The sequence below is a fragment of the Trematomus bernacchii genome, unplaced genomic scaffold (assembly GCF_902827165.1).
Source record: "Trematomus bernacchii unplaced genomic scaffold, fTreBer1.1, whole genome shotgun sequence".
NCBI classification, from domain to species: domain Eukaryota; kingdom Metazoa; phylum Chordata; class Actinopteri; order Perciformes; family Nototheniidae; genus Trematomus; species Trematomus bernacchii.
This window is the reverse complement of record NW_022987477.1, coordinates 457,706-477,705: the sequence shown is the minus strand read 5'-3', so window position 1 is coordinate 477,705 and position 20,000 is coordinate 457,706. Positions and strand designations below refer to the sequence as shown.

Here is a 20,000-nt window from a genome sequence, read left to right as displayed (position 1 = left end):
ATTATGATGCTGATTCCTGTAGTTGTGTCTGTTGATTGTGTATATAGGGACTATAGGGATAGTGGTGGTCTAATGGATAGTGAAAGGAGGAACATTGCCCATTTCGAGGGTAAAATGTCTGACGTGTGGCACATAATGAAGAGGACAACAAAAAGGGACATAAACCTTGTTCTCATACATGTGAAAAAGGACATTTTGTGAGGATTTTGTAAATGGCAGCAAATTAATTGAGATGGATGAGGAGGGAGCTTTGTGCTTCAACTTTGAAAAGTGACATAAGACACATTACTTTTCAGTGAAATAATGACAGTATATGTCATTTTTTGTATGCGTTTCATACAAATTATGAAGCTATATGACATATTAAATGTGTGTCTATGCAGTAAGTACTTTATGTAATTGTGATGAACTGTTAAATGTCTATTTTTGATAATAAAAGATAATAAAAAAAAATTAAAAAATGGATAGTGAGGTGGGCTGAAGATCGGAAGGTTGTGAGTTCAAATCCCGCCTGGAACACCACCACTAGTGCGCCCTTGAGTAAGGCACTTAGTCCTTAGTTACTCCAGGGAGAATGTCCCTGTAGTTGGTCATTGTAAGTCGCTTTGGATAAAAGCGTCAGCTAAATGTAATGTAATGTATATATACATATTTTTATATATATTTGTATTTGGGATTGTGGGAAACGGCATTTCGATCTCTCTGTCTGTACACACAAACTGACAATAAAGTTGACTTTGAATACAACGTCCCAGCTCAGAGCAATAACTGCAGTTTCACGTGTTTATCATGATATGGAATGTGCATTATGATGCTGATTTTGATCTTTCCGTCCACATGCATGACGTTGCACACTGGAAGTTATGTCTGTCTTACAAGAGCAGAATAAAGCCCTCATCACAAAAGGTTAACACGGGCACTTTGAGAGGTTTAAAAATAGGAAACTGCGACGGCGCTATCATCTCTGATCAAAGATAGAACTGTCAACTGGTGAGAGAAGAGAGAGGATATTTAAAAAAAGCAAAAGACCTGCTTCTTGGCATCCAGAGCGCCCGCTGAAAGTTTCTATTCTTGCCTTTCTAAATGTGTAACTACCTCTAAATATAGCAGCTCTGAAATATTCAGCATCCCCTGATCCTCACACCGACATAACTGGATGACTGCAGCTCCAAAAGGACTTCTAAGAAACTGAGTAGTGGCCAAAGAGAGGAAAGAAAACCACTTCATGCATCAAATCAACCTCTGAACCCTCCCAGTTACACAGAGACACAGCAAAAGAAACACTTTCTGCCTCTGAGAAGTGCTTTTATGAAGTTTAACGCCACCGTGCATCGATAAGAGTGAGAGATATTGTGCAAAACACACATTTTGTACTGTGCAATTATCACTTATATGTGAAAAATGTCACTTTGAATTGCTGCTCGTCACCTATTTGTCTTTATTTCTTATTCTATTCCTAATGTGGGTTTAGTACATATGTAAGTTAGCTTTGCTGCAACACTGCACATGTCCTCGCTGCGGGACTTAAAGGTTCTGATTCTGGGATGAAACTTGGGAAGTGTTGGATGTCGCGGAGAGAAAAGAGAGACAGAAATGGGACAAAGAAAGCGAGTTTTGTGGCGCAGGAGCTTCCTAAATGCAGCCATTAATCGTTCAGAGGTCAAAGGTCGAGCAGAGATCATCCTGCAGACCATCTTTCGGCTCACTGTCAGGGGCGTGTGGAACAAGAGTGGATCATAAGCGAGGAGGGGGGGGGGGGGGGGGGGGGGACATTTATTTTGTTGTGCTTTTGCTCCCCTTCTTAAAAGACATGCCAGATGCTGCAGGACCTTATTAGTGAATCCTTCAACCACAGTGACCGTGTGAGAGACAGAAAGCAGAGGACAAGGGGACACTGTGGCTGTAAAGCTGCACAATCAACTTCTAAAGACGCGTAATAAGACTTCTTAATAAACGAGGGAGCGTGGAAAATGATCTGGAGCTTTCAAACAGAGGAGAATGGGAAACAAAAGGACAATATTGCTGTGAAAATGAGTTAAAGTAGTTTTTATGATGTGAATTAGAACACTTTTTCACCCACACATGGATGTCCTTCCACCCCTTTTTTTATTCATAATATTATTTATTTATTAAATTAATTGTTTATTAGTTTTGTTTTTTTTATTGTATTTTTTATCAATTTTTAATTAGTATGATTTTTTTCCAAATGTCTATTTTTGGGGATTTTTTACGCTTTTTTTATTCATTTATTTTTGCATTTCTGTCACTCATGTTCTCTTTATATTGGCTCTGCTTGATAACAATTTAATTTCATGCAATAAAATGTAAAATAAAAAAAGCCTTTCTCTCATTTCATGAACTGACTCATCCGATGACTCGTTGTTTTATGTGTATTCCTACAGTGACCGCAGCTTGTTCTCGTTACACAGAGGTGTCAGACTGATGCGTTTTAAAGAGTAAACGAATATAACTCGTACCTTAAGTCACGTAAATGCATTGTAGTGATTCAGGTACAAAATCGGGGACAACTATAAAAAAAACTGAGTCACAGGATTAAAAAAAAAAAGGGGTAAAAAAACCGTCTTTTTTCTTAAATAAATTCCCAGCTCTAACTAATATGTTACCATGGAAACGCTGGTTGTAACGGGGCAGCTTTAGGGAGACATCATGACCTTAAAGGAAGGTATGTAAACACCACTTTATATTCCCGAGGCTGGCAAAGGAAGGCCTGGGAAACATGTCCCGCATGTGCAGAGGAGATTTGAAATAAATATCCAGGCCCCCATTGTGGAGCTCCAACAAAGACGAGTATCTTAGTAACACCGCTCGGCGAGACGTTTTCTCCCCCCCCCTCCCTCTCTCCCCCCTCCACAATAAACACACTTCTCATCATTGGCGGGTTAGGGCTTAGGATGAGATTGATGAGGAGTTTCTTTAACTACCAGATGAAACCTGTTGGCCCTTTGCTGGGTCAGTCGGGGGGTCAGACTCGTTGCAACTCGTTTCAGATCAAACACATTTCAATACTGAGGCTGAGGCTTTTCACTGCTCACACAAACATACATATATATATATATATCTGCACACAGAAACATACAATCATGCTGATAAAAGTGAGAGAAGCCGGCTCTAGATTGGAGATATTTTACTCAGCTTTTATAATATATAATAATTAAACCAATGCTTGTTATAAATATCAGGACGATCTCTTCATTGTGATGCCATCTACTGGCAGTGAGGAGACGGATACACATGCTGTTAAACATCCAGAGGTGTGAAGTAACTAAGTAGATTTACTCAATTACAATTGTGAGGTACTTGTACTCGCACTGCACTACAGTTCAGAGGTAAATGACTGTATAATGACTACTTTTACTGTCGCTACTTTCACTATATTTTGATGATAATACTTTTCTACTTTTACTTGAGGAACATTTTTGAATGCAGGACTTTTACTGTAACAGAGTATTCCTACACTCTGGTACTTCTACTTTTACTCAAGTACAAGATCTGAGTACTTCTACTTTTACTCAAGTACAAGATCTGAGTACTTCTACTTTTACTCAAGTACAAGATCTGAGTACTTCTACTTTTACTCAAGTACAAGATCTGAGTACTTCTACTGTTACTCAAGAAAAAGATCTGAGTACTTCTACTGTTACTCAAGTACAAGATTTGAGTACTTCTACTTTTACTCAAGTACAAGATTTGAGTACTTCTACTTTTACTCAAGAACAAGATTTGAGTACTTCTACTTTTACTCAAGTACAAGATTTGAGTACTTCTACTTTTACTCAAGTACAAGATCTGAGTACTTCTACTTTTACTCAAGAACAAGATCTGAGTACTTCTACTTTTACTCAAGTACAAGATCTGAGTACTTCTACTTTTACTCAAGAACAAGATCTGAGTACTTCTACTGTTACTCAAGAACAAGATCTGAGTACTTCTACTTTTACTCAAGTACAAGATTTGAGTACTTCTACTTTTACTCAAGTACAAGATCTGAGTACTTCTACTTTTACTCAAGTACAAGATCTGAGTACTTCTACTGTTACTCAAGAACAAGATCTGAGTACTTCTACTTTTACTCAAGTACAAGATCTGAGTACTTCTACTTTTACTCAAGAACAAGATTTGAGTACTTCTACTTTTACTCAAGTACAAGATTTGAATACTTCTACTTTTACTCAAGTACCAGATCTGAGTACTTCTACTTTTACTCAAGAACAAGATTTGAGTCCTTCTACTGTTACTACAAGATCTGAGTACTTCTACTTTTACTCCAGTACAAAATCTGAATACTTCTACTTTTACTCAAGTACAAGACCTAAGTACTTCTACTTTTACTCAAGTACCAGATCTGAGTACTTCTACTTTTACTACAAGATCTGAGTACTTCTACTTTTACTCCAGTACAAAATCTGAATACTTCTACTTTTACTCAAGTACAAGACCTAAGTACTTCTACTTTTACTCAAGAACAAGACCTAAGTACTTCTACTTTTACTCAAGAACAAGACCTAAGTACTTCTACTGTTACTCAAGTACATTACCTGAGTACTTCTTCCCCCTCTGATAACATCAAGACAATACTTGTTATATCCGCCCCTCGTTATAAACCCTCAGCTCCATAAGGACCGTCAGAGATGCAGCTCTTTTGCTCAGGTTTGAGAGCAGAGCAGTAAAAACAGAGACATTTTACAGCAGCAGATAAAGCCGGATCATAACATCCGACATGGAGACCCTAAGTCGCTCTGATTCCTCCACCATTTGGACAATTTGGGAGACTATGAATCACTCAGAAACAACATCTCCATCTTTATTCTGGTGGCGTCTTTTAGTACATCGTCAAACGTAAACACAGCCTCATGAAAAGCGAGATTCATCATCGGCTTCATTTCCGCAGTCACGAGGCTTCTCAGCGGGTTCAAAGTCAAAACGCCACTTAAAAAAAAAAGGGTTTTAATGCTGGTATTAGAGAAAGGGATAATATCTCATTATAAAAACTCCGATCTGGGTTTTAAACCTGGCTCGGCAGTTCTGTTTCTCGCGTCACCTCCACAGCAAACACACAATATATACCTGGACGTGCAGCTCAACATTGAACAGTGCTTCCTCTCCACATTTATGGAAGATCAGTAGCAAGGAGCAGAAAGGAGAACGAGAGAAAGAGGCCCTCTGCTTCTCAGCGAAATCCAAGCGAAACAAATAAGTGTTTGGAGGTGGAAGAGGACTGGCTCTCCGCTACAGTACAGACTAATTTTTATGTGCGTTTGCCAGGAGGGACATAAACCAGAAAGGCTTCAAACTGTGACACAGGATAGAGGTGTATTAAAGGTAAATCTCCGTGTTTTGCGAGCTCTATTGTGCTGTCATGCTGCTGCCACTTTATGGACCTTTGCAACACGAGCCCCCCCGCCTCTCTTTCTGGTAATCAATTAAACAAGGAAGTTTGCTGAGCCTTACAACTCGATTATTAGCCCGTGCTTTTGAAGTTTTATTTTTGGCGGGGTGCTGGGGAGGGGGGGGGGGGTGACGAGGAATCAGGCTCTAAATCAGTGGGGCCGATGCAGCGGTGTTGAAGCGTTTGCAGCCCAAAACGTGGCCTTTCTGGAGGGATTGTCAGGATGTGGCGCTGGGCGAAGTCCAGAGGCAGACTTTTAATGAACTCTCTGTGGTTACAGTCGGGAGAAGAGTCAGAGAGAGGGCAACCACACCTGCTGCGGCATCCACCCTGAAGCATTCGCACACACAGGACAGCTAACAGTAATTACATCTCAGATTCTTGAGTAGAAGTACTCAGATCTTGAGTAAAAGTGTACTCAGATATTGTTCTTGAGTTAAAGTAGAAGTACTCAGATCTTGTAGTAAAAGTAGAAGTACTCAGATCTTGTAGTAAAAGTAGAAGTACTCAGATCTTGTACTTGAGTAAAAGTAGAAGTACTCAGATCTTGTAGTAAAAGTAGAAGTATTCAGATCTTGTAGTAAAAGTAGAAGTACTCAGATATTGTAGTAAAAGTAGAAGTACTCAGATCTTGTTCTTGAGTAAAAGTAGAAGTACTCAGATCTTGTACTTGAGTAAAGTAGAAGTACTCAGATCTTGTTCTTGAGTAAAAGTAGAAGTACTCAGATCTTGCACTTCACTTGAGTAAAAGTAGAAGTACTCAGATCCTGTAAAAGTAGAAGTACTCAGATCTTGTAGTAAAAGTAGAAGTACTCAGATCTTGTACTTGAGTAAAAGTAGAAGTACTCAGATCTTGCACTTCACTTGAGTAAAAGTAGAAGTACTCAGATCTTGCACTTCACTTGAGTAAAAGTAGAAGTACTCAGATCTTGAGTAAAAGTAGAAGTACTCAGATTGTAAGCCTCTTCAGTGTCAGCAGGTTAGAGGAGTAACAGATTAAATGTAATCAGGATACACACACTTTTATTAAGACGGCCACTTAGTCACGTTAAGATGCAATTCTCCTTTGTTTTGTGTGTGTGAAGCGTGTGTTGGACTGTGTATGGTGTGTGTTATGTTACCTTATTTATATTAAATGTTCATTTAATGGACAATAACGTATGGTGAATCTGAATTCCCTTATAGTTGCATAAAGGAATGCGTAAAAAAGAGAGAATACTAGCGGGATTACAGTGTTAGAATGCATTTTAAATAATATATTATAGGTAGACGTATTGCCTGAGTTTTCTTTTTTGGTTTCAATTAGGCTACTAAAATATTCTGATTGCGTTAATTTATTAAACTAAAACAGAATTTCTAAAACTCTGCAATTTTTATCCTAAATATCTCGGTTTATTCTCTCTGGATTTTTTGCATTGGATATTCAGGTAATCTAAAAGTAGTGGAAAGTAATCCGGTTACTTTTATATATATATATATATATATATATGAACATATACTTAGATAAGGTTACTGCTAAAAAATGTTTACAGGTAAATAGTAATGGTAAAAGAAGATATTTTAATTGCATCCAGATTTCAAAAGCACAGAAAATGTCACATTTATTTCCCATATTTTATGTTTTTTGACGATAGTTTTTAACCTTTTGTGACACCCAAAAAATAGCAAGAATAATGTATAGAAATTCTACGACAAACATTAGCATAAACGTACCTTTTTAGACCCCGCAAATCCCTCCGACTCCAGGAAGAAATAGGCGAAGGGCATCAGGACGAAGAGGCAGAGGTTGGAGAACAGAGACACCAGGTTCCACAGACCTGCAGGAAACAGATATATACATTCATGTAAAGAAAAATGTGACTTTTTCCGGTTTATTAGGTAGTAGCAGAGATGGCAAAAGTACACACATACTTTACTCAAGTAGTAGTACGGATACTCATGTTTAAAAGTGGTGAAAGTAGACTGACTAAACTTCTTTACTCAAGTAAAAGTAAAGAGGCTTTGAAATGTACTTCAGTAAAAAGTACCCATAACTAGCAGCTGTTTTAAAGAGTACCTGACCTCCCTTTATATTAATAGAACAATAATGTCATTGTTAGCTAATGAATGTTTCCATGCTGAACAACGGCAACATGACAACGTTTTCATTGGTCCCTCTTCTTTAGAGAAGACCAGGAAATGATGGATACACGGATCGTGTTCAAATCAATAGGCACGCAATGACTCTAAATAATAATGATCACGCCACCAAACACACATTCAAACTAAAGGAACCAGCCTGTTTGGGAAATGTGAGAAGTAGAAAGTACAGGTATTTGTGTTCAACATGTAAGAAGTAGAAAGTACAGGTATTTGTGTTCAACATGTAAGAAGTAGAAAGTACAGGTATTTGTGTTCAAAATGTAAGAAGTAGAAAGTACAGGTATTTGTGTTCAACATGTAAGAAGTAGAAAGTACAGGTATTTGTGTTCAAAATGTAAGAAGTAGAAAGTACAGGTATTTGTGTTCAAAATGTAAGAAGTAGAAAGTACAGGTATTTGGGTTCAACATGTAAGAAGTAGAAAGTACAGGTATTTGTGTTCAAAATGTAAGAAGTAGAAAGTACAGGTATTTGTGTTCAACATGTAAGAAGTAGAAAGTACAGGTATTTGTGTTCAAAATGTAAGAAGTAGAAAGTACAGGTATTTGTGTTCAACATGTAAGAAGTAGAAAGTACAGGTATTTGTGTTCAACATGTAAGAAGTAGAAAGTACAGGTATTTGTGTTCAAAATGTAAGAAGTAGAAAGTACAGGTATTTGTGTTCAAAATGTAAGAAGTCAAAGTAAAAAGTAGTGGAGTAAAGTACTGATACCAGAAGTATTTGTACTCCACTACTTCCCACCTCTGGGTAGTAGTTTATCTGCCAAGTGTCTTTGTGTCTAAATCGTGGACTCTGGTGCCCCCTGGTGGCAGAGGCAGCAACATGCAGCCTTTTATCAGGTTACACATTAAAATAATGTGTACACTACAGTACCAGTCAAAAGTTTGGACACACGTTCTCATTCAATGGTTTTTATTTATTCTAATTATTTTCTACATCGTAGATTAATACTGAAGACATCCAAACTATGAAAGAACACATATGGAATTATGTAGTAAACTAAAAAGTGTTAAATGAACGAGAATATGATTTGGATTTTATATTTTTACTGAAGACACCCAAACTACCTCATGAGGCTTATTGAGAGAAGCCAAGAGTGTGTCATCAAAGCAAAAGGGGGGGGCTACTTTTTTTAAATAAAAACCTTGGAATGAGAAGGTGTGTCCAAACATTTGACTGGTTCTGTATATTCAAAACATATTCATTGATTAATTGATTTGTTTTAAAATCTCGTTTTTTTTGCCGACCACGTATAAGACGTATCAGTCTGTGTTTTCGATTTAGTCGTGTTTTAAAATGTTTTGACATCTTGTATGAGGGTTTTTAGTCTGTGGCTATAAGGATGGTTTCATTGTCTCGTGCTTTTACATTTGTTTCTAAATGTATTTATGCTGCATTTTTATATATGTATTGATGTACAGCACTTTGGTCAACTCTGTTGTTTTTAAATGTGCCATATAAATAAAGTTGGATTGGATTGGATTACAATTAGAAAATGTACAACAGTCGTTCAGTATTTACTACAGGAGAGGGAACGACCCCAACAAGCAGAATAGGGCCCCTTAGTGTGAACAAACACATTCAAACTGTTCACACAAATCTTTTTTAAACCTCCTTAAAAATGGTACTGGTACTACACCAGGAGTCTAGAACCAGGAGTCTAGTACCAGGAGTCTAGTACCAGGAGTCTAGTACCAGGAGTCTAGTACCAGGAGTCTAGCACCAGGAGTCTAGCACCAGGAGTCTAGCACCAGGAGTCTAGCACCAGGAGTCTAGCACCAGGAGTCTAGCCCCAGGAGTCTAGTACCAGGAGTCTAGTACCAGGAGTCTAGTACCAGGAGTCTAGCACCAGGAGTCTAGAACCAGGAGTCTAGAACCAGGAGTCTAGAACCAGGAGTCTAGTACCAGGAGACTAGCACCAGGAGACTAGCACCAGGAGTCTAGAACCAGGAGTCTAGAACCAGGAGTCTAGAACCAGGAGTCTAGAACCAGGAGTCTAGTACCAGGAGTCTAGCACCAGGAGTCTGGTACCAGGAGTCTAGCACCAGGAGTCTAGAACCAGGAGTCTAGTACCAGGAGTCTAGAACCAGGAGTCTAGAACCAGGAGTCTAGTACCAGGAGTCTAGTACCAGGAGTCTAGAACCAGGAGTCTAGTACCAGGAGTCTAGTACCAGGAGTCTAGTACCAGGAGTCTAGCACCAGGAGTCTAGCACCAGGAGTCTAGAACCAGGAGTCTAGAACCAGGAGTCTAGAACCAGGAGTCTAGCACCAGGAGTCTAGCACCAGGAGTACACTTTTGGTAACGAGCATTGTCCACATCGAGACGGGTAAAGTTTAACCACACCTCGGAGCACGCTCTCTCCGCCATCTCCTCCGTGTGTGTGTGTGTGTGTGTGTGTGTGTCTGTGTGTGTGTCTGTGTGTGTGTAAACCGCCCCGCCCCCTCGCACACAGACGGGAGAGAGAGATCTCTCGTCTGGATTGGAAAGATCGAAAATACTAAAAATAATCATAGACGCATTTTGCAGTCTTCTTGCGTATTAGAAACGGAGTTGGCGACACTAAAACTGTAATATAATGTTTGTGTAGCAATAATACATATGAGATATATTTTAGATGTCTCCAGTACCGATAAAAAGACCGATAACGTTGGAGCTTAACGGTACCACGGTCTTTAATAACCCATCCCTAGTTGTACGCAGCATTTGTTTTAGATGAACCAACAGATAAACCCATCCCAGTGTTGCCTGCTCTTTTAAAATGAAGGTAGCTAGAGCTGAAAAGTGGCTAAATCTACAGAGAAAGTTAGGGCCCCTTTAATGAAATAAACAGACGTGTAGTGTGAGAGACGGACTGACCGTGGATGAGCGAGCCGTTGAGCCACTGGATGTAATAGTTTTTGGGGAAAGAGAGCAGGATCTCGTTACTGATGATGGAGAAAGGCAGCAGGAACACGGCTCCACCCGACACTGCCAGGGTGAAGGTGCACAGGTACAATCTGCAGAGGACACACACACACACACACACGCACACACACACACACACACACACACTTATTTAGTGACAGAAGCTGCAGTTCCCTCGTCACCATATCTCTAAAAAAAGCACATTAACTTAAACGCTTTAAATTATTTAGACGGGCCCTTAGGTGCCATTTAGCTCAGCTGCACCTAAACATGCAGGGTGTGTGTGTGTGTGTGTGTGTGTGTGGCAACTCTACACTGACAGATATGTGATCCTCACCACCACAGCTCTACACACACACACACAGTTATAGTGGCAGTCAGTATGTTGATGCAAGGCTTTTTCAATATATGTCATTAGTTATAAGTGACAGGGCTGCAATGAAGCATTATTAAACTGAGAATAAGGACCCAGAGAGTGTGTACTTGTTGCTGGAATACACCACTTAAATGAATATTCAATTAAGAAACAGTTTTGTCTCTAACTGGTAACAATCATTTGACACAGATTCTAAAAAGAAGAATAAATTGAAATGTGCTTCACTCACGATATTCTGTTGACGACGGCATCTTCATCTTCGTGGTCATCTAGAGAGGAAACCAAAGACACTCAGTTAAGATGCAAATAAAATACACATTATGTAACAAAGAATACTTAAAGAACACAGTTTTGATCAAATATGTTATTGTTGTTATTATTTATGAACTATTGTATTGCTATTTCTGAACCAAAGTAGCCCATTTTTAACCTGTAATAGTTGACGAAATATGTTTTTTTTTTAACATGTCCATGCTCTCTTGTTTACATCTCTGTATTGTCCTTTATAACGACAAATAACAACACATAACCTCCTGTAACGATCCGCTGACTCAGCATCGTTTGCATATCAAACAGGTTTTGTCACAATGTCAACAATTGTTTTATTGTGACAAATTACTTCCATTTTGCCAAAGCCTTAAAGCTATTTTGGGCGGAGACAGTTCACACGGATACAGAGGTGACTGTCTGTCTGTCTGTCTCTCTCTACACACACACACACACTAATCCTTTACTGGGGCGTAATGCAACACACAATGAAGGCTGTGTGTGAGCAAACACACCGTAAACACACACACACACACAGGTGCTCTTATACGTGTGTGTGCCGTGGAAACGCTTCACTCACGCTCTGTAAGTGTTGCAGATGCAAAAGAGATGTCTGTGTAGTAAGAACAACACCAAAGTACTCTGTTTTCCCAAAGGATATGGTCTCTGACTTGGCTGAGAAGATCCTGCATATTGGGGCTGAACATCCGACTGTGAAGAATGTGGTACTACACATTGGAACAAATGATGTTGAGAAACAACAGTCAGAAGTGCTGAAAGAAGACTTTAAATGTCTGTTGGAAACTGTCAGCTCTCTAAATGCAGAGGTGTTCATCAGTGGCCCTCTACCGCCAGTCAGAAGAGGAGAGGAGAGATTCAGCAGACTGTTTGCACTGAACACGTGGCTTTCATCTGCCTGTACTGACCATTCTGTGCATTTTATTGACAACTTTAACTTTCTCTGGGACCGCAGACATCTTTTTAAGGCAGATGGAATTTGCCTGAACAAGTCAGGAGTGAAATTGTTTATCTCCAACATATTCAACTGCCTGCGTCATCAATCTGTTCCCTCTGCCAAGGACAAACGGCAAGAGGAATCAAAACAGGAGAAAGACAACACATCGCACAGAAAACCTTGAAGAAGTATCACTGCACCCGCCTGAGGAATGTTTTGATTCTAGGAGACCTATGACACAAATGGAGGAGTGTCCACCGCCATTCACCCCCCCTGTCAACACCTTTGATGATACTCTTCCTTCTCACCCCAGCTCTCTCTACTCTCCGCTCACCCTTTCACCCTCGCCCACCCCCCTGGAGTTTGATTAGCAGATGAAGGAGATACAGAGGGTTGGCACCAAGTCCTTCCTGGAGTTCAATGACCACAGCATGAAGGCGATACGCAGGGTGTCCTTTACCCCCGCCCCTCCTCAACGACGCCCACCGCAATCACCGAAGCATAGACGCGCACCATCACCCCCATCACCATTAGGGATGCCAGCGATTATTCGATTTTTCGAATATTCGTTACAGTCTCCATAATCGAAAATTATTTTTAAAATTCGATTTTATTTATATATATTTTTATTATTATTTATGTTTTTCTTTTTTTTCCTGGCTTAGTTTCAATAGTTGATTTATTGGCGATATACAGAACAGTGAGAACAACACAACTAAAGAGGAACAAAGCAGCACGTTCAAAGAAGTGTTCCTCGTGGAACTACTTCGAACTGACAAGTGCAAATGCAGTAAAATGCAAGCTCTGCGAAAATACTTTATATTTTTTTTAAATGGGGGGATGTCGGCGGCGAATAATCGATTAATATTCGCCAGGGCTGTCCGATTTTCGAATTTGATCATGGTCAGTTTCTGGCATCCCTAATCACCATGCCTACCACAATCATCCGGACCAAAACTTCCTTCCCCCCCCTTCAAGACTGCTGTCTCCGAAGCCTGATAAGAATGTGTGTGTGTACAAAACGCAAACTCTAACTGATATGTGCTGGGTCCAGGCTCAAGGGCGTATTGCACTCAACTCTTTCCAGGACATGCCGGGGCCCTTCCTGCCTGTAGCTTTGACGATATCTGTGTTGATAGGTAACAGATTAAGATCGGTGAATCGGCTTAGAAACAGGAAGCGCTCAGAAGTTTTGTGTGAGTTTATCAAATTTAGCAGTGATTCCATGTCAGCCACAGCTTGCCACAACAAATCTGACTGATAGTGTATTTAACAAACTTAAACTAGCTTTATTAAATGTCAGGTCTTTGGCAGGAAAAACATTTTTAATCAATGATTTTATCACTGAGCACAATCTGGATTTTATGTTTTTAACGGAAACTTGGATTGAACAAAATAACAGTGCAGCTGTTCTTATCGAATCAACCCCTCCCAACTTTAGTTTCATGAGTCAGGAAAGAATGCATAAGAAAGGGGGTGGAGTTGCTATTTTGTTCAATGACTCCCTTCAATCCAGGAAGACATCTTATGGGGACTTTGCTTCTTTTGAATATGTGGCCCTTCAGCTGAAATGCTCCTCTCGAGCTCTGTTCCTAAATATCTATAGACCACCCAAATACTGTGCAAGCTTTTTTGATGATTTTACTGAACTGCTGTCTATAGTGTGTATTGACTTTGACCGTCTAGTCATTGTTGGTGATTTTAACATCCATGTTGACAACCCCCAGGACAGAGGGGCTAAAGAACTGTTTTGTGTTATTGATAACTATGGACTGACTCAGCATGTGACGGAGCCCACGCACAATAAGGGGCACACTCTGGACTTAATTATCTCAAAGGGTCTGAATATCTCTGAGGTTGAGGTGACTGATGTTGCACTCTCTGATCATTCCTGTGTTTTCTTTGAGAGCTCTATTTCTGTTCACAAAAATGTTCAAAAAGAGGTAACCACAAAGCGATATTTAACTGAAAATACTAGGGAAATTTTTACTCTTTTACTTTTCTGGACACGTCGTTAGCTCAAATATAAACACCTGTGTCATGGAACACGATGATGTCATAACTCCAAATGACATGCTCAGAGCAGCAGACTTCAGATAATGGTTAACGGTCCAGCCCTCAACAGCTCTACGTCAATTATGGGGTGTCATCATATGCCGTTTCCATGACCCTTACCATAAAAGACGATGTCGCTATAACTCCTATGAAAATGTTCAAAAAGTGCTCAAACTAACAGTCCAGCCGTGAAGACATCTACGGGACAGTTTTGAGATTTCTTCAAATGCCGTTGCCATGGCAACACAATGCTCATCATGAAACACGGTTTTCTCATAACTTCAGTGAAAATGCTCCAAACGGCCCAAAACTTCACAGGTTTGGTAACGATGCAGCCATCAACGCATCTAAGCGTATTATGGGATGTCATCAAATGCCGTTGGCATGGCGACAGACCATTCGCCATCAAGTTAGTTCAAAAGTTTGCAGTTCAAATATTCTGCTGCTTTTCCAAGCCTTTTTACTTTCTTTTCTTCTCTCATCACACATTCAAGCCCCCAGTGTTCATGTATCATTTCAATCTCAATTCTTCACTTTCTTCTTACACATTACATTTCAGCATAGCAGTTTAGCGTCAGATTTTCAGCATAAAGCATTCCCACTAGCAATTTCTTCAGGAATTGCATTCTCTAGTTTAGAGTTCATGTTTCTCTCTCTCACACACACACTAACTCACACTCACCACTCTTCCTCTTGTATCTGGTGATGATGCAGTAGGACACGATGTAGAGGACTGCAAACAGGAGGAAGCAGATCTGAAACATAAGAAAACAGAGGGATCTTATTCAGATGAATCAGCGCTTACATCTATTACCCGGCATTAATTGACTCAGGCTTTCCTTTTTCTGTCACTATAAATACTTTACTACAGAGTACGGGAGTGGTGTTGCTTTACTGACATATGTATCGCCCTGATTGTATGATACCATGTATAAAAGATGGACTGCCCCCCCCCCCCTCCCTTAGGGGAATTCATCCACAGAAAACACACTGGACTCTGCACTAGGTCAGAAACCAGAGGAGACTGTGAAGTCCACCGCAGACAGACCACTTTTGGACAAAATGTCCTCTCCATTAAAGGCAGCTCATTGTGGAATAGCCTCCCAACTGAGATACGGGATTGTCCCACTCTCAATAGCTTCAAAGGTCAACTCAAAGAATGGTTGAGAAACAACCAGACGTGCAATCACCGCTAAATGCACTTTAATACAGGGGTATCCTCTCTTGCACTTAATATGTCGTAGCTGCTATATTGTACTGCCATGTGATAAATACTTGTGTATGCTGCTCATGCTCTTTTGCATATCATGTATTTATTTTTTGCTATGTTTACAAATGTCATGTTCTTATATGTTGTATGTGAGGGACTACGGATGGAAATGAGCTCAAAGCTAAAATCCGGCATATTTACACTTGAAGCATTATTTGTCTAAAGTGTTCATTAATGTGCATTGTCCCTGTTCTAATAAACGATTAAATGAAAATGAAAATGAAAAAGCAGTCAGATTATATATTAAAGGCTACAGGAGTTATACAATACTGCTCTAACTGTACAGAGCAGATGTTATAGGATAACCTGATGATATTTACCCATGACTGTCAGTCTAATATGCATCGTAATGCAAGGTGTTTCCGTGACAAAGTGGTGTATGTAATGCATTTTCAAGTTGTTTTTACATAGTGTATAAGGCCAGACCTACAGTACCTTCATTTATCTACATATTATTTGTAGATTCAACTATGAAAAATAACACATTTCTGAAGCAGACGGTATTTCATTATGTCCAAAACAAGAACATATAAGTTTAACTGTCACAAGAGACTAAAAGAAATACAGAATGTATTCACATTTAAGAGGGAGAGCCAGGTTAGTTATCATTGTCTCAATGAATGTACCTTAAATTCACTTTTCAGCTCCCATTTTTTTATATTTTATTATAATGATTGATTTAATACTTAGAATAGTAGAGTTTTTTTATGTCTAATCCAAGCAGCACAAAGTTTAGATCAGAGTGCATACAGACTTACTCAATGTCCTACCATGTTGCAATAAGAATGACTTGTGCAGTGTGTAAATGTGCACGTTTACTGTCCAAAACGTACTCCTACATTAGTTAAAGCTTGTTAAAAAGAGCCAAATTTGAAAATGTTTTAATTGCCAGCTCCTTAATAACTCAAATAACTCTCTACAAATCATTATAACTCAACAGGTATTTGATTTAAAGGAACATCAGTGATCAATGCATCCTCTGAAAACACTAAACAGACCATCAGTGCACGTTTACTGTCCAAAAAGTACTCCTATATTGGTTTAAGACTGTTAAAATGAGCAAAAATGAATTGCCAGCTCCTTAATAACTTCAATAACTCTCTACTCAGCGTTATAACTCAACAGATATTTGATTTAAAAAGCACAACAGTGATCAATGCATCGTCTGAAAACACCAAACAGGCCATCAGTGCACGCAGAGAGCTCCAGAAATGACCCATGCATGGAATTTATTAGGTAACCGGGGCCTCACAACAAGCGGGATGGTCTTACCGGAGGATCACATCTCACATTCCCCTCTTCTACTGCGACGGGACCCCGACTAATGATAGAAGCTCCAACTTCAGCACTTTGCACCGTATCAAACATTGTGTAACTCATCATGGCCGAGCTGGGATTACGAGATGACTCAAACAACGTTTCAAAGTGACATAGAATTAAATAAACTCGGATGTATAATATTGTGTGTTATGACAGCTGCAGCACAAAGTGTTTTTCTCATCCCCTGCTGTCCGACAGCTGATACATTCACAAGCTGCACAACTATGTGTGACAGGGACTCATGTAAACCCACGAGGGGAAACCCAGACAGAATCAGGTGCACGGAGCTGATAACCTGGCACAGAGTCAATGCAACAGCATGGGAAGAGATAACAAGCAGAACGGACAACACCACAAGTTCCATACACAAATAAAGAGTCATATTTAAAGCAAAGCAGCAAATCCAGCTTCTTACAAACATTGCATTATCATCCAAAGCGACGTACAATATGTGCAACAAACCATAAGGATATCAACTCTGCAGATATATTCACTTTAAATCAGACAAACCTCATTAGGCATTAGTTTCAAATGATCTCAACTGGTGGGTTTTCACTCTGCAACCAAAGATATGTAAACGTTCTGCTGTCCTGATATCAACAGAGAGCTTGTTTCACTATTTTTAAACCAGGAAAGCTTAATTGTGTTTTAATTAAAGGGGTTTTGGGTCCAACTCGCAGTGAGGGAGTAGCGAGCGGATTGGCTGATGCAGAGCGAAGTGCACCGCGTCCTAATCCAATTTAGAAAAGTATGTTACACCTCTATGATATATGGACTAAAGGCTGGAGCTCAGGGGCAGCAGTGCGATGTTTGAAAGTGTTTTTTATGCGATATTTTCTAGCAGAAAGGTGGTTGTTCAGGTTTGGATGGAAGTACTTTTGTGCAACAGTGCATCTTTTGTGCACAAAAGCATGTGAAAGATGTTGCACGCTTGTAAAGAGGTGGTAGGGAGAACATGGAATTACTGAGCAAAGCAGAAACAAGTCACACATTATTCTGAGTTAACCTGGTTTCTGTGGAACATGGTTTGCATGCATTCTTCATAATTCTCTACAGTAGGACACTAACAGTTCAGGTCTAAAAAGAGGGTACTTTTGTGTCATGTTTACCAAGTTGAAACTTAACACCAGAGAAACTGTGGCTGCAAAGTAAGCACACGTACCTGCAGATAACACTCACTAGATATTAAGCTTACAGCGTCATTACAACATTATGCAATGTTACCGTACGTTAAAGGGCTCATGTCATGCTTTTCCGGTTATTACCCGTCCCCTTGTGTGTTATGAAGGTTTCTCTGCATGTAAACGGTCTGCAGAGTCACAAACCCTCAAAGTACACCCTGTAGCGAGTAAAACTCTAACACAAAAAAGACCTGTCTATGCTGCCCCAGAACGCCTCGTTGAAGATTTCTCTTTTTCCATTTTTTGCTTCCTGGGTTCTGTGACGTGTGAACACCCAAATCAACAACAAATGACCGGATTGGCCCACAGGGAGGGTGGGGCAGGAGCTCCAACAAGCCGTGTAGGACAGAGAGTGAATACACATACTATACAGAGATGCTGTATGAGAAACCAATGTGAGTTTGGATAATTGCACAATATAAATCTATTCTAGTAGACCTCAACAATGGAAATATGATCAGTAGAAATGGCCATGTCATGGGACCTTTAAGACCGTGATACGGGACACTGAGAGTCTGGTGTAAAGACATGCTTGGGACAAAATGTGCCACTAAAGATGAGGTGTTGTTGAGCTGGAGAGACATCTGATAGTTTCTATATCTCAGAAGTGTCTAAGGAAGAAGATGTACCGCAACTCTTTGTATAGATGTCCAGAAACTCAATGGTTTACAACACAGGAAGCTCATCAGCACCAGCAGCGTTCTATCATTGCATGCATTTACATATGTTCAACCCACAAGGAAATGGAAGATAACAACATAACTTTTTAATATTGCTCTTAATCTTTTGTAGCTCGTGCACAGGCATTTCCTTAATAATCTTGAATAGTACTTAAGTAAATGTACTTTCCATCAGTGTGGATAACTAAGGGCAGGGACATAGTGTCCAGGTTTAACATAGTAATAACAAGGCTATAGCAATATCAACCAATACACTAGTTAAGTTCTATCACTGTTATCAATGACACAAGCTAACTTTAACTAGCTCATCGCTTAATATTTAAACAACATCAGACTTAAATCGGACATTAAATAAGACAGATCCCCATAAAATAAACATATAAAATGAATTTAGTGTCCAACTGACAGTTCATGCTAACGTTAGCTTAGCACCACTGTTGCATTAGAGGACGTTGGTAGCATCGTTAGCTTTGTGAATTAGCCTCCGGTACGTTACTCACAATGTATTCTCGAACTTGGCTGTGGAAGTTCTGCTCTCTGATAGAAACGTCGTCTTCTTCCATTCTTCATATTGCAAAAACAAGACAAGACATATGCTACATTACATGCTAGCAGTTTCCTCACAACTGCCTTCTCCTTCTGCTGCTCTCTGAGAACAGACAGGTTTTACATCGGAGAAAAAAAAACGCTCAGAAAAAAACGCCCCAAAATAAAACGCGTCATCAGCAGGCTACCCTATCCTCGACGAACGAAGAAGAAGCACGGATATTATTATTTTTAATATATATTTTTATACATTTGTATTGGGAAAAAGCCATGTACACACAACATGTAAATAATAGTAATAATAATACTAATAATACATGTTATTTATATAATATTTTAAATGTTTAAATGACTCCCCCGCCCCCAAAATAAAATGCGTCATCAGCAGGCTACCCTTCCTCGACCAACGAAGAAGAAGCACGGATATTTTTCTTTTTTATTAATTTTTAAATAAATCTTTATATATAAAAAATAATATATAGACAACATGTACATGTGTAAATGCCTCTTGATTAATAAAGTTAAAACAATTGTTTTAAAACGCCCCCAAAATAAAGCACGTCATCAACAGGCTACGCTGCCTCCACCAACGAAGAAGACAGGTCCCCGGCGTGTCCACATGTTCGTGTTTTCTGAGGTATTTACCTGTTTTAAATAGCTTTTTAAGCTGTAATTTGCACCTGTAGGTGGTTTTAAATCACCTGTAGTTCATTACAAGGCTTGTTATCTAATCCACATTTGAAAGAAGTGTAGTTTAATGTGCAGAAATGAAGGGTAAATGGAAGCAAAACACCAACAAGAAGAAGGGGAATGAAGTGTTGGAGAAGTGCCTGGTGGCAGTGGATGAGTTTATTAAAAAGAATGCAGGGGAAGAAGATGGAGCGAATGACCATGGCT

General features: G+C 39.5%; 2 protein-coding genes across 2 annotated transcripts in view; one reads left to right on the top strand and one right to left on the bottom strand.

Annotated features, from left to right (window-relative positions):
- The window catches only part of lmbr1 (limb development membrane protein 1), a 42,924-nt gene extending 23,699 nt beyond the window's left edge, over positions 1-19,225 (bottom strand). The window contains 5 exon segments of the mRNA XM_034148221.1: positions 7,121-7,224; positions 10,406-10,545; positions 11,059-11,098; positions 14,789-14,861; positions 19,058-19,225. Of these exon segments, the coding sequence (XP_034004112.1) occupies positions 7,121-7,224; positions 10,406-10,545; positions 11,059-11,098; positions 14,789-14,861; positions 19,058-19,120 (420 nt within the window). The 5' untranslated portion in view covers positions 19,121-19,225.
- Positions 19,226-19,704: 479 nt separating this feature from the next.
- Positions 19,705-20,000, top strand: part of nom1 (nucleolar protein with MIF4G domain 1) — a 16,317-nt gene continuing 16,021 nt past the window's right edge. The window contains exon 1 of the mRNA XM_034148210.1: positions 19,705-20,000. This exon is cut by the window's right edge and continues 791 nt beyond it. Within this exon, the coding sequence (XP_034004101.1) occupies positions 19,871-20,000 (130 nt within the window). The 5' untranslated portion in view covers positions 19,705-19,870.